The sequence below is a fragment of the Solanum stenotomum genome, chromosome 7 (assembly GCF_019186545.1).
Source record: "Solanum stenotomum isolate F172 chromosome 7, ASM1918654v1, whole genome shotgun sequence".
Taxonomy (NCBI): Eukaryota; Viridiplantae; Streptophyta; class Magnoliopsida; order Solanales; family Solanaceae; genus Solanum; species Solanum stenotomum.
In genome coordinates, this window is record NC_064288.1 from 57,142,451 (window position 1) to 57,157,181 (window position 14,731).

Sequence of the window (14,731 nt, forward strand, 5' to 3'; positions counted from 1 at the left end):
GGGTTTGAACATAGTAGAGACGTTCAATATTATAATGATTTGATTTTGGTATAGTGTTAATACTCTCTTCGTTTGGTTTATGATAAGTAGGATTTGAAGAGGGTAAAGACGTTCAATATTGTAATGATTTGATTTTGGTATAGTCTTAATACTCTCTTCGTTTGGTTTGTGATATAAGACTCCACGTGAGTAAGTATTGGGAAATAAGATAAAAGCATAACTAAGATATAATCTTAGTTCCAATTAAGTTGGAGTCTGCTATTTGAATTCTTATTCCTTTATTTAACTCAATTTATATCATTATACTAAGGTAAAAGAAAAAGTTAAATATATAATAATGATAATAGTATTTCTTTAATAAATTTCAAATCTATCCTCAACCAATAATTATCGCCTATACAAATGATTTTTTTCTTTACATTGTGCTAACATCTTTATAGTTTTTTCAAGATAACTTCTTTCGGGTGGAGTTACGTTTACCTAGTCTCCATCTAACACACTCACTTACCATAGTCTCACACATACAAATCAGTACAAATCATCATCTCAAACGACCTCACATGCGTGTTACTTGCACCTTTTGACAAACGTTCTAATCTTATCTAATCATATATGAGAACACATCCGTCTAAGCATTTCTATTTTTGCAACACATGCTATTTCCATAAATGAATCTTGCAATGCACAAATTCAAATTTAGTCCAACGAATATGAATACCAAACAGAAAAAAGAAAGTAGCATTGCCAAAATAATCCCTTTGCACCCATAAGGCTAAAAAACAAAAGGCCAAGAAATAAAACCATTACCCACATCCATTTCGTTATCCACTCTTCACTTCATCAAAAAACAACATTCTTGAGAAAAAAAAAAGATTCTTGCTTTGAGGAATTGGAGCAAAAATGGCGACAATCACGGCAGGTATAAGCCTCAGAGGACCAGTAGTCAGTGGTAACAGGACATTTGCAGTAACCAAAAGGGCTTTACCCAAGTTGAAATTGAGCTCAGAGTTGAGTTTTCTCACTTCTCAATTGAGTGGTATCAAGATTTCAAGCACCAATTTGAGCTCTCCTGCTTCACTTTCTGTTCCTTTCAAGACAGCCCTTCAACCTGTTGCTCGTAATTTCTCTACCATTTTGTTGTGTTCTTTGTGTTTTTAGTTGTTGGTTTTTTTTTTTTGGTCTAATGATGTGCACATGAACTGTTTGTTGTTTTGTTTGTTGGAGTGAATTGTTGGGTTTCGTTTATGATGTGAATTATGTGCAAGAAATTGTGCTTGTGGGAGGCTAGGTAACCTTAGAATTAGTCGAGGTGCGCACATACGGGCCATACACCACAATTGTCAAAAAGAAATTGTATCTGAGTATTTGAAGTTTTCTCAAGTACTTGTTACTTAAGGTAATGGTTGTTGAAGTATGTGCAAACTGACCCTGACATTACCATTATTTAAAATAAAAAAAAGTCTTGGTGCAATTACAAGGTTGCTCCTTTGCTGACCTGAAGGTTACGAGTTTGAGGGGCGGAAATATTAATCTTTTAGACCTATTGATGGTAGAGGTGAAATTTCAGCTTTTGAATTTCGATTAATTGGATCAAATGTAAAGGTATACTGTATGGTATTCACCTTCAGTCCCTCTACCCTTGAACTAGGGATAGTAAGTTCTTCTTGAACATTGATGGGGAAACAAGAAAAGATGATAACTTTAAAATGTTAATACAATGAATCATCATTTTGGTGCAGGGAGCCTTTTTTGTGTGTGTGTGAAGTGGCCTTACTCGAAGGGTCACAGGACCTAAATCATCATGAGGTTGTTTGGTACTCAGATAATTGCTACTTCCATACCAGAGTCCCCATTTAGTAGTCTGGTGTCTAGAATTCAGATGTCTGTTTTGTGTTAACAACACATCACGTTAGATTGTTCAGTAACAAGTGAAAGTTAGTATTGCTGATATGGGATGTAAATTATCCCTTACAATGTGGAGGATCCGAAGACATAGCTAAAGTTGGAAAAATTTAATTAAGTTGCAATTTGCAAACTAAATGTATTGTTTTCTTGAAATCTGTCGTATGGTAAACTGAGCACTTGACTATAATTCACATATCATTAAGTTACACATCAAAATCAATGATTAAAAACCATTTTATAGTCTACTATCTAAACAGCCTCTTATGTTTTCTTACTTCAAGAGATTAAAGGGGTGTCATCATTCCAGGGGTTTAAAAGTCCAGTCTCAAGAAGTAGGGATAGGACAACCTCATCATGTGCAAAATTAAAGAACTGGGAAGAGCTTGATGGACTACATCAAACTGATTTAAGGGAGTTGCAGTGTGAACTGCATTAATAAGAACAAGATTGATAGAATATGATATGTAGTTTGGAAGTTTGTCCATAGTTGTCTTCATATACTAAATGATCCCTGGCTTTTTCCTCCTTGGCTCTTTGTTCTCTGACTTAGGGATTGCCGATATTTAAGACATAACAGATTGTCCAAGTAAAGGATTATAAAGTATTTTAGGATAAATTTCTTATATAGATGGTATCAACAGTTTTTTGGTTAACAAAGTTTGCATTCCTGTGCTGCAATTTATAGACAAAGCTACAAAAGAAATACTATATGCATGAGAAGATATTTTACTTCTTGTTGAGGCCTTTTAGGTCTCATTAACTGAGTGCAGCCTAAAGACGGAGCTTCATTTTCTTGCTTTCACCTCTCCTGATAATGAACAGGATTTCCTTTTGTCAAGTTTTCGTTGTCTGCAGCTTGCCATCTGCCTATTCTTCTCTCCATGAAACTTGCAGCCTAATAGTGAAATAAAAGCTTAATGAGATCCAAAGCTGATGAAAGTAGATTTCTCGCTATCAAGAATATGGTAAATTCATTTACCTCTCAAATCCACCTTCTGCACTGTGTAATTTTTTAATATTTATTTACCCACTTGTGTCCTTATCCTTAGTGACCAAACTAGTGAAATGGAAGGCGAAACCAATTATGAGAGCCTGAGAGTGTGTGTTAGCTGCAGATTTGGAAGGAAAAATCTACAGAAATTGAATCTTCGGTGTGTTTGCCCCTCTGGTGTACGTTATATTTTGAATGTGATGATAACAGCTTGGTTAATTCGTGCTCATTGTATGACAACAAATTGTGAAGGGTTGACTTCTTTTGTGAAGTCCAGTAATGGCAGTATTTGGCTTTTAGATTATTGATGAAGCTTTAGTTTACTAATCAGAAAGCTCATTATGAGAGCCATTAGGAGCACTATATCACTGACACTCTTGCTTGCTTTGACTCCCTTTCTAAGTTGCTGCATTTGTCAAACTGCCTTAATTCCTTTGTTTTTTTAGTCCAAAACTACTTAAAGCCTTTGAGCTAATAGGTAAAGTTAAAATTTTTAGGGACAAGAGTAATCAAATATTCCCATTGAATCATCCTTTCCTTGCATCATCATGATCTTTCCTTTCCCCCCTGCTTTCCTGCATTTTTGTCGGTTGTGCTCAAATATCTTGGCGCCTCTTTGTGATAAGTACGATATAGAATATTAAAAGAGTACATTCTGTTTTTTCAGGTAGAATATGCCCCTTCACTGGCAAGAAGTCCAACAGGGCAAACAAGGTCTCTCATTCAAACCACAAAACGAAAAAGTTGCAATTCGTAAACCTTCAATACAAGAGAATTTGGTGGGAGGAAGGCAAGCGATTCGTGAAACTGAGGCTTTCAACAAAGGCCATAAAGACCATTGAGAAAAATGGACTTGATGCTGTAGCCAAGAAAGCTGGAATTGATCTCAGCAAGAAGTAGAACCTGGAACCTGAGAGCATATTTGTTTGGACACTAATTTTGATGCCCTCAAAAACCATAACTTTATTTTTTGGCATTGCTTGTTAATTTGTAGTTATATGCTTTCATGATATTACTCTCCAAGCATATCTTGATCACCTACTTTCGATGAATATCAACAATATTCTCTCGTATCTTAAAAAAGAACAATTTAGTCTGGAAATGCAGGCTGTTCACTAATAAGCCCTGTGAAAGTGACACTGCTTCTGAAGTTCAGATAATCCCCACTTAGTCGCGGACTAAGGGTGAAGAACGAAAGGTGTTTTTTGGTCCCTCTATGCTGGGGGTGCTTCTGAAGAGTGGTTATGCACAAGCAAAAAAGGGAATGAAAGGTCCTTTTTGCGTTAGATACTCGTTTAACCTTTACATTCAAGAAACAAACGCATAGAAGGATTGATGTGATTCAAGAGGTAAAGTTCATCTAAACATTCACCTATAACAAGAACGAAACAAACTAATATTACCACCTTTGACACATTACATTACATTAAACAAGTCAAAACTTAGTCTGAACAAAGTACAGTATGTTCAGAAAGTGTTTATGCTAAAAAGCTCATTTAAAGCTATCCACCAAAGTAGATAACAAACACATTCCATTTGATTTTTTGGTTGCCACTTCTCTTCATCAGTCAACTACAGCTCTCCAAAAGATACCTGAAATCAGCATGTATTGCTTAAATTCAGTAAGGAGCTTCAAGATACTTTCTGCAAAAACAAAAAACTCATTAAAGCAACAATCACACAAGTTTTTGTATGGTCATAGTAAGAGTCTAACAGACGAAAGATACATAGTAACTCGCCAACAAAGATTGATTTCAGGAAAGGTAAAAACTTACTCGCACCCAATATAAGCACTGAATCAAGTTAATCCAAGGCTAGGAAATGCAGTAGTCTGAAATTGAGATAAAACTTTGTTTTGCTTTTCTTTCCTTCTTTATAGTTCTTGCTATGCTATAGATTCTGATGCGTTTATAGACGCTTTATAAAAAGATTCATTTTCTTATATTTTTATTTGACATTATGTACAGAAGATAGCAAATTAACCAGGGTTAAATAATAAAAGTAGCTTTCATTGCTGAAGCAGTCAATTTTTTCTCCTAAAAATGGCCAACAAACATGTTCAATGTTCAGAAAGATTATTTGGAAGTCAAAGCCAGAATTTAAAGGAAGAATCACCTTCATTTATGTATCCTCCCTTGCAAATCAAAATCATCAGCTGAGTAGTAGTCCGATATGAGACGATACATATATGACGGGTTATGCCCTCCACTGTAAATCAGAAAGATGCAAGGAGTATTATTATCATAAAACTGCTTATTAATTCCCAAAGTGGCAAAATAATACAGCGCGCCCTCTTAAACACAACAACCACTAAACCTCAATCCCAAGCAAGGTGGGGTCGGCTACGTGAATCCTCATGGTCCATGTTGCTCCCTTAAGCCTGTCTAAGTCCAAATACACCTAACTTTTGCATGTAAAACCTTGACTCAAGTTTTTTTCATGTACTATAAACTATGGTGGAGTTAAAATGCAGTAATCTTTTTTTTTTTGAAAAGTAAATTGAACTTCATCAATACGGAATGGTACATGAATTGATTATTTAACCAATCCTAAACATAACAAAATAAAAGATTCCCGTATATTAGTAGAGGATACAATGTAGAACTGTATTATCCAAGCTACTTTGTTATGTGCAAGCCAAAATTAGTTTGGGATTGAGGCATCGTTGTTGCAAAGACAAATAAAAATTTGAAAATGGTAAAGAATCCTCACATGTCGGTGATGAGAAGGCTGACAAGCTCAGGTGCCACATAATCAAAACCAGGGTTAACAACTTGAAGAGGAGCCTCACTATCCATTCCAAATTCCATGAAGTTTGAAAATCGCCCGAATTCGAGAAGTTCAGCAGGGGATCGCATGTCATTCAGACAAACCTCTGGATTGTGTGGATATGAAGGGCACAACTGTAGCAGAAAGAAAACAGCTAAACGGACTAGCTCATGACAAGTACAGCGAAAAGTAGAAAAAGAGTTTGCTGCTCAAGTGGCAAGCGTAAAAAGGATAACTTTATGGTCAACTCAAAATGAATTCAAGGATCTGCAAAGCCTTACATCAATATTATACACCATTTCAAGGTTCTGAACATCATTTAGTAAACCTGAAAAGCTGAGTTCTTCTCATGTTATCAGAGCCTTCTAAATTGAGAATGATAATCAGCAAGATGTATAAAAATAGCCAATAGTTAAGAGTTAAAAGAATAGCCACTTAGGCGGTTGAACTGTACAAGTTGATAGTTCTCATGACTTCTTTCTCTCCCCCCTCTCCCCTCTACCTTAATAATACCTTTTGATAGTTAGTCCCTCCATTTCAGACTCAGAGTTGCACGAATGGTAAGCACCTCTCACCTCCAACTCTAAGATTGAGGGTCGAGTCACCAAAGGAGCAAAAGTCTGGGAACCCTGGGGAGGGGTAAGGAAAAAAATAACTCCCTCCATTTTAATTTGTTTGGTTGGTTTTAACTTAGCACGGAATTTAAGGAAATAAAGAAGATTGTTAATCTTGTAGTCTTAAACTTGAGATGAGTGGAATGTACCAAAATGCCCTTCAATCTTGTGGCCTTAAATATGTCATGTGGAAAGTTAGAATTAAGAAGTTGCCAAAAAAGGAAAGAGGAATTTGTTTTGAAAAACTAAGAAGGAAAGTAAGACAAACAAATTGAAATGGAGGGAGTAATACGTAGAGATAATAAAGCTCAGATACCTTGTGAATGCCAGCAACTACGACAAATGGAACAGCATGCTTTTGAGCGGCAAGTGCAACCATGTTCATTCCAACAGGTGCAATGACACCACCATTGGCCATCACTGCATGAACTCCCACTATAACCTACAGAACAAGGTTACGGTTCTGAGCGCAGGTAGCCGAAGCAGCAGAACAAGGTTACAGATTGGTACTACGCATAAAATAGCCAATCCAGAAAGTTACCATATTTACTCTAGAAATCATTGCAAAAACAGCAGAATCTGTTACAACTATAGTTTGTAGACCTCTTGATACCAGCTCTTTTGCAAGAGCATGCCCCTGGTACCTGATCAAGCACAAACAAAGAGGAAATATTTTACAGTTACAATGAAAAAGATGGTTCATGTTTCATTTATTTCTTGGAAATTACAGAATACTCCACAAACCTCGGTGCACCCTCTGCAACAACCACCCGAAAAGACCGTTTTTTCTCTTTTGCGGCACAGAGGAATTCAAAGGCAGTTCTCGAACTACCTAGTGTTAGTATTACTTCACTGAAAAAATTGCATTTGTTAATTAGCTATCACATTTTGATTAAAAAAAATGCGTTCGCCACAACTATGCATATGCCCACAAAAGAGAGTGAAAAAGAACAAATAAATACATTAGAGGTGAAAGTCAAAACAACAAAAAGCATTTGCATTGCAATAATGTTGCAACTATATCACCCCGTAGCAATGTAAAGAAGGACAGCAACCACATATTTTGTAAAATGTTTAAGCTACAAACCTATATTTGTCATTTTCACAATAAGGTTGGAACAGTAGATTTGTTATTGATGAACAAAATGTGTTAATTTATCAGATAAAATGTCTATCCATTAAGGGAAGTGGCATTTTGCTTGACCCAAGCTGTAAGTTCTGAGTAACCTATCACAATTTTTTTTGTGAACTCCAAAGGGAAAACCCTTGGACAACAAACTACGGGGAACAGTGAAACGACAATATCCATTGCATGTTCAAATCATGCTACAATGTTACTTGAAATATGTGGTGTGCATAACAAAATAAAGACATATTTTCCAGTATGTGCGAAAGGTAAATACTTTTGGTGAATATGCTCAACTGCCTGTTCCGCGATCAGCTCATGACAAGTATCAATTTCTTCAATTAGAATGTTAATTGCCTCAATGACATCATGCTTTAACTTCCGAGTCCTGGCAAGTTTATCAGCTGCAACACAGAATAACAGATAATTCAGAACTGAAACTAAAAAACGACTAGATTGCTTCAAATTCATGTAGCACAGGAGCATTTACCTTTGCTTTTCTCTTCAGAATCTCCACCGGAAGAGGAGGTGTAATTGTTACTCGGTACAGCTTTATCCGACATATTCTCCAGAAGTGCATGCAATGAAGGAGGCCGCAGAAAACTTTTAGCTGCAGCTGCAGCTGCGGCAGCAGACTGAGTTGGGTCATAATCCTGGTCTATGGTTCCTTCATCATCACTTGCAGCTGATAAATCTAAGTCGCTCGTTTTACTGGTCAAAAGAGAGAGATCCTCCTCCCGGATAATATGAAGAACACGCCTAACAATATTTCCAACAGCAAGCTCTGCAATTTCATCAAATTTTGGTTATATCATTCTTGGCATAAACAAATATGATTACTTAATCTAGAGTGCTATCAGAGGTCATTAATTTACTATAAATTCTCAATTTGAAGTACTGATGACAATCCTTGCATGAAATCAACGGGTTCAAGCAGTGAAATTAAGTGACTGATAATTGCGTCCAGATAGGCTTCCTACACTACACCAAGTGTATGATGTGACCGTTCCCCAGACCCTGCATGAATGCAGGATGTTCATGCACTGGGCCATTTTACATATATATACACATCCTTTAGTAAGTGGAGTGACGAATAATGAGACATGGGGTTCATGCCTAAGAAAATGTGCAGAAGCACACCCAACACACTGAAATAAATCGAAACTAGGGCACCATCTCTCTCTCCTCCTCCTCTCCCTATATGTGCATGTGTGCAAACAGTTAGCATAGCAGAGGTATATGTCTTAGCTTTGACAGAGGGAGGGGAGTAACAAGGAAACTTTTATGGCAAGGAAAGAAGAGGCTTCCATCTTGTGAAGTGGAAAACTCTTGCCCTCGGTAAAAAGCAAGGAGGACTAGGTATGAAGAACCTTAGAAAGCAGAATCAAAGTCTGCTCATGAAGTAATTATGGAGATATTCCAACAAAGATCAATCTTTGTGGAAGAAGGTGATCAAAGATAATTATGGAGATGAAGACCATAGAAGACAAAATCAGTCAACATTGTGTATGGGGTCAGTGTCCAGAAGACTATCAGAAATCTCTGGCAAATTTTCAGTAGCAAGATAAGCACTAAAGTTGGTAATCGACTTGAAACATCCTTTTGGGAGGACAACTGTATAGAAGATAGCTCTCTCAAGCTCTTATATCCGAATTTCATCTTAAATCAACAACAAAGGGTTATCATTAGTGAAGTTTGGAGCAATCAAGGTTGGAACTTCAGTTTCAGGAGACTCTTAAATGATTGGGAGGTGTACAGAGTCACTGAATTCCTCAACACACTCAGATCATTTCACTGGGAACTCACAGTTTATATTTTTCTTCAGTTTCTCCTTTATTATGGCTTTCACAGCTTTTTTGTGATTTTAATACAAAGTTGTTACCATTTCAACAGAAACAAGTATAGCACTACATGTTAGCAGAATTTGAGTCCTAAAACGAAACAAACAAATGGAGCAGCAGCTACAGTTAATGACTTACACTAAACCATAGATCAAATATGTCCCACTCCTACACATGACTAGTAAACAAAGTTAACACAACTAGTTAATCAGGCATATCGAATTTTTGCCATATTTCGAGCAAGTGAAGCAACTGGTATCAAACTAGACACAAAGCAAATATATCATTAAAAGAATTTTTTCATTCATTTGGAACACAAGAAGATTGCATAACAGAGACAAATGACCTGCACCAAACGAAATTCCCACTACCAACTAGGATTGAATAACTCATAAACTACTTCAAAAAATAAATTCTAATCTAGAACAACAGAATTTCTACAAGCAGATCCTCATTCATGTATTAGCTGATAAAATACTTACCAACGGGGTTGGCAGCAACCAGTTTAACACCTATACCCCTCACAGCCTCAATGAGCACTGCACCTGAGTTAGTAGGTGGCAATCTTTGCAACGAAACTACAGAACGAAGCAACTCTGCTGTTAGCCGCGAAGTTGCTTGTGACCCTTCAACCTTACTATCATTCAAAAACAGAAAAGCAGATAACCATATTAGCCAATCAAATCAAACAACTGATACTTTCAGATATTTCCTATTACTGCAGTACTAACCGTTTGCTGAGCTTTGCAACAAAATCATTCACAAGTCTCTCAATATCCGGCATTTTTCAACTCAATAAATCACCAGAACAACTCTTATAGATTAGAAAAACACCCCCTTTTTGCACAAAATGACAATAACCTGGAAAAAGAACAAATTTTTAATATGTTCACTTACATTCTTGATTCTAAAAAAAACACAGAAAAAGGAGCAATCTTGAATATATATAGTTAAAATCTGAAACCAACCACAATTTAGTGCTTCAATATACTGACCATTAACAAAAAAATTAAAAAAAAAAAAAACAAGAACAAACAACCCCAAATTAAAGGAGAAGAAAAGCTGAAATCATTTCTCTTTTTTATATAAAAAAAATTATTTGTTAATTTCTACTATTTTTGAACACATGGAGAGGTATGAATTAAAAGGGATTTACAGAAAGATAGAATTTTGTTTAGTAATTTTACCTTTGATAACAGAGATTTTGTTGCAATGAAAATGGGGACTCCCCAGTCCCTGAAATGTAAAGGGTTTAAAGAGGGTTTTAGGGCTATAACCTTTTTCTTCTCTTTTATAATTATGGTGTCTGGTCTAATTGTCCGCAAGCATTTTAATTGATTTTTTCAATCAATATAGTTATCACGTAATTTTATTCATCAAAATTTAAAGACGGGAAGAAATCACCTGATGTTTGTTGAACTTGAGATGATCTCATGTTTCTTGATTCACTTATGATACTTATTTTCTTGTAGAGATAATAATAAAACACACACTTGAATTATTATTATTTTTTCACGAATTTTATCCATTAAATATTAATTGTTCTTTTTTCATTCTTGAACTATCATTATCTATGTATTGAAACACACTTAAATGATAATTAGATATGAAATTCGTAAAAAAATAAATGATAATTAGATATGAAATTCTTTAAAAAAATGATTATTCAAATATAGTTTTGGCTATTATCTCTTTCTTTTGATTATTTCCTGAGTCAATTCAAATGAAATATACATTAAAGTTGTCTTTTTTAGAAAATGAATTTTAGATATTGTACATCAAGTTAAAAATAATTATAAAATATTATTGAATCTCTTTGGTAATAAAACCTTTGTAGTGCAATGCCAAATGCCAATGGTGACTCAAAAATTAGATTTTGGTTGAGAATTTGAATTATAGGTGTTATATTAGTTTTACTTTTAAAAAAATAATAATAACAAAAATTGTGTGTTCATCCTGAAATAAATTAGCCTGAAAATTATCAACATACATAATGTCTTTTATATTGGACTCATATAACATCTAGATTAACTAGTAAATGTTTACTTAATCAGATTTAAATCATCTCTAATTCTTGCAAAAATTGAATATATATTTATCATGCAACAACCATTTTCAAGACATTAGCATAATAGCATTAATTTATTGTATGTATATGTGTAAGGTAATAAGTATGTGATTGAATAATCGAGGTGCCTTCAAGTTGAGTACGATATCATCATTAACCAAAAATAAATAAAAAATTATAGATATACTTATGTTAAGTACACAATGAAATGAAGATTTAGCAGTATACTAATTAAGCTGAATTCTTATTGTCATTGGCGGAGTCGCTAATTCAAACAAGGAGATTAAAAAAGTTATTTTTGTGTTAAAGAAAATTTAATAATTTATATAGATTTAAAAGAAAATACTCTATCTTCATAGTATAATATTTTTACGTAGGAGTTTAGTTGAATTCCCTTGCATCCTTCTGTCTCCGCCCATGCCTATTGCCTTTTGACAGATGGATAATGAAAACTATGATAAGAATATAGGATTGAGTCAAGCCGTCTTTACGGGATTTCAGTGATATTTATGATATTGACTAAGCATGACAATTTTATTGTGTGTATCGTTGACCCGCGACATTTAAAATATTCTCGCTGAAATATTAGGAAGATCGTTGCCGTCTAGTGCAAATGAGACAGTTATCTCAAAATTTTCTGCTAATTTATTAGAGGAAAACAATTTAAATGTTATTAGCTATTTTTTGCTTTATAATATAGCATGTTCATTTTGGCATCATGTTTAATTTCTTGCACATTAAATATTATATTTCAGTTTCATGAATTTGATGGAGATTGTTATGTGCTTCATAAAGGAAAAGAATATTGCATGTAACCATATAGTATCTATTAATGAATAGAATTGATGTAGGAATTTCATTTCATTACATGTAATTTTAATGAACTACAATTCTGAAAATATAATGATAATAATAACATTGCAGCAACTTAATTTGGTGTTCAATGATATGAGAGGATATTTAGTAACCTCCTCCAATTCCACCACCACCTCCTCCACCAAAACCACCTCCGATACCTGCACCTAAACTACCTCCTACACCAAATCCGCCTCCAAATCCACCACCGGCACCTCCTCCAATGCCACCAATTCCTCCTCCTCCACCACCACCACCACCAAATCCAATGCCGCCACCCTTGCCAATTCCTCCTCCTACACCACCACCGACACCTCCTCCAACGCCACCACCAACTCCTCCTCCTCCTCCTCCTCCTCCACCTCCACCACCACCACCACCAACTCCTCCTCCTGCACCACCACCGACACCTCCTCCGACGCCACCACCAACTCCTCCTCCTCCTCCACCACCACCACCGGCACCTCCTCCGATGCCACCACCAACTCCTCCTCCTGCACCACCACCGACACCTCCTCCAACACCACCACCAACTCCTCCTCCTCGTCCACCACCACCACCGGCACCTCCTCCGATGCCACCACCAACTCCTCCTCCTGCACCACCACCAATACCACCACCTTTGCCAATTCCTCCTCCTACACCACCACCCTTACCAATTCCTCCTCCTATACCACCACCTCCACCTACGCCACCTCCAATGCCTCCACCTTTGCCAATTCCACCTCCAGCACCACCCCCAACTCCTCCACCAATTCCGCCACCTTTGCCAATACCACCTCCTATGCCACCACCTTTTCCAATACCTCCTCCTGCACCACCTCCGGCTCCTCCGCCGATACCTCCTCCTACACCACCACCAGCTCCTCCACCAGCACCACCACCAATTCCTCCTCCTTTTCCACCTCCAGCTCCCCCACCAATACCACCTCCTGTACCGCCACCAGCTCCGCCTCCAATGCCACCACCTTTACCAATGCCTCCACCTATTCCACCCCCGCCTCCTGCACCGCCACCAACTCCTCCTCCGATGCCACCACCTTTACCAATACCTCCCCCACCACCAGTTCCACCTCCAATGCCTCCACCTATTCCACCCCCGCCTCCTGCACCACCACCAACTCCTCCTCCAATACCACCACCTTTACCAATGCCTCCACCTATTCCACCTCCTGCACCACCACCAGCTCCTCCTCCAATGCCACCACCTTTACCGATTCCTCCCCCACCACCAGCTCCTCCTCCAATGCCACCACCTTTACCGATTCCTCCCCCACCACCAGCTCCACCTCCAACGCCTCCACCTATTCCACCCCCACCTCCTGCACCACCACCAGCTCCTCCTCCAATGCCTCCACCTATTCCTCCCCCGCCACCAGCTCCACCTCCAATGCCACCACCTTTACCAATACCTCCACCTATTCCGCCCCCACCTCCTGCACCGCCACCAACTCCTCCTCCAATGCCACCACCTTTACCGATGCCTCCACCTATTCCTCCCCCACCCCCAGCTCCTCCTCCAATTCCACCCCCTTTACCAATGCCTCCACCTATTCCTCCTCCGCCTCCTGCACCGCCACCAACTCCTCCGCCAATGCCACCACCTTTACCAATGCCTCCACCTATTCCTCCTCCGCCTCCTGCACCACCCCCAATTCCTCCGCCTATTCCACCCCCGCCTCCTGCACCTCCCCCAATTCCACCACCTTTTCCAAACCCACCACCAATACCACCTCCTCCGCCTCCACCATACCCTCCACCACCGTCACTGCCAAAACCTCCACCAGCACCAAAACCACCACCAAATCCCCCTCCCTCACCAATAGTAAAAAACTTCTCATCCTCAAAATCTTTCACATTTCTAGCAAAAGCCACACTTCCCACAAGAACATAAAAGCAAAGTAATGCTAACACCCCTACCCTCATCACTCCCTCACTTATCATCTTCAAAGAATAAATTTTGAATTGTATGTGACACCTTTATTTTTTCAGTTTTTTTCAGACAACTAATGTGAGCAAATGGCATCAAGATCCAAAGGGCTTTATATACTTGCAAGAAAACTTGACATTTCTTGCTCTTGCATTGATGATATATTTTTGCATTAATTTGCTTCAACTACTACCTGTTTGCCACATTCAGAGTTGGGATTCATACATAATTATGAGAACCTGTTTTCTTTAATGACTATTTTATCTATTCATCATAAGAAAACAATTTTGATCTTTAATTTGAAACAAAACCATTTTGCTTTCAGACAACAAGGTCAAACATTATTTCATTGGTCCATATAAAATTCAATGTTAAAAACAAAAATTGTCTGCCTATAATTGAATTGAAGTAGTGCTTTCTTTCATTTTGCATTAAATGCTAGAATTTCTCTTATTTGTAGAGTCAAATTATTTAAGTTATACGCAATGTCAGTCAAAGTAAATTATTTACACAATTAAATTACTAGCTCAAAATAATTACTAGTCAACTATTTTTTATAAACATTAATAGCTAGGTAATCTAATATAAATGCATAAGCAAATTCTGAATTTAATTTAGTATTTATTTTTATT

General features: G+C 37.4%; 3 protein-coding genes across 4 annotated transcripts; 2 read left to right on the forward strand and 1 right to left on the reverse strand.

Moving 5' to 3' along the window:
• Positions 1-822: 822 nt before the first annotated feature.
• LOC125871710 (50S ribosomal protein L28, chloroplastic) lies at positions 823-3,941 on the forward strand. Its single transcript, XM_049552357.1, has 2 exons — positions 823-1,117; positions 3,564-3,941. The coding sequence occupies exons 1-2, from the start codon at positions 901-903 to the stop codon at positions 3,794-3,796; spliced, it is 450 nt and encodes a 149-aa protein (XP_049408314.1). The 5' UTR covers positions 823-900; the 3' UTR covers positions 3,797-3,941.
• A 276-nt stretch (positions 3,942-4,217) lies between these two features.
• Positions 4,218-10,543, reverse strand: LOC125871792 (uncharacterized). 2 transcript variants are annotated; one of them, XM_049552461.1, is made up of 11 exons: positions 10,434-10,543; positions 9,978-10,107; positions 9,729-9,883; positions 7,896-8,189; positions 7,683-7,809; positions 7,024-7,131; positions 6,821-6,923; positions 6,596-6,721; positions 5,609-5,799; positions 5,012-5,104; positions 4,218-4,489 (listed from the first exon to the last, which is right to left on the reverse strand). In XM_049552461.1, exons 2-10 carry the CDS (start codon positions 10,028-10,030, stop codon positions 5,014-5,016), a joined length of 1,248 nt encoding a protein of 415 aa, XP_049408418.1. In that variant the 5' UTR covers positions 10,031-10,107; positions 10,434-10,543; the 3' UTR covers positions 4,218-4,489; positions 5,012-5,013. The 2 variants fall into 2 exon arrangements, with proteins under 2 accessions (XP_049408418.1, XP_049408417.1); XM_049552460.1 differs by having other exon boundaries at positions 4,218-4,540.
• Positions 10,544-12,314: 1,771 nt separating this feature from the next.
• Positions 12,315-14,063, forward strand: LOC125870088 (uncharacterized; the record flags this gene model as incomplete). The annotated part of the gene is made up of 1 exon (XM_049550448.1): positions 12,315-14,063. A coding segment is annotated over one exon (1,749 nt), but the record flags the coding sequence as incomplete, so codon positions are not given.
• Positions 14,064-14,731: the final 668 nt, after the last annotated feature.

Bases quoted from the DNA above. Each gene is read 5' to 3' on its own strand.
- LOC125871710 (XM_049552357.1), top strand. From the start codon at position 901: ATGGCGACAATCACGGCAGGTATAAGCCTCAGAGGACCAGTAGTCAGT. The intron at 1,118-3,563 runs GTAATTTCTCTA...CTGTTTTTTCAG, and splicing joins AGCCCTTCAACCTGTTGCTC to GTAGAATATGCCCCTTCACT.
- LOC125871792 (XM_049552461.1), bottom strand. From the start codon at position 10,030: ATGCCGGATATTGAGAGACTTGTGAATGATTTTGTTGCAAAGCTCAGC. The intron at 7,132-7,682 runs GTATTTACCTTT...CAATTTTTTCAG, and splicing joins GTTGAGCATATTCACCAAAA to TGAAGTAATACTAACACTAG. The intron at 5,105-5,608 runs GTGAGGATTCTT...TCTGATTTACAG, and splicing joins AGCCTTCTCATCACCGACAT to TGGAGGGCATAACCCGTCAT.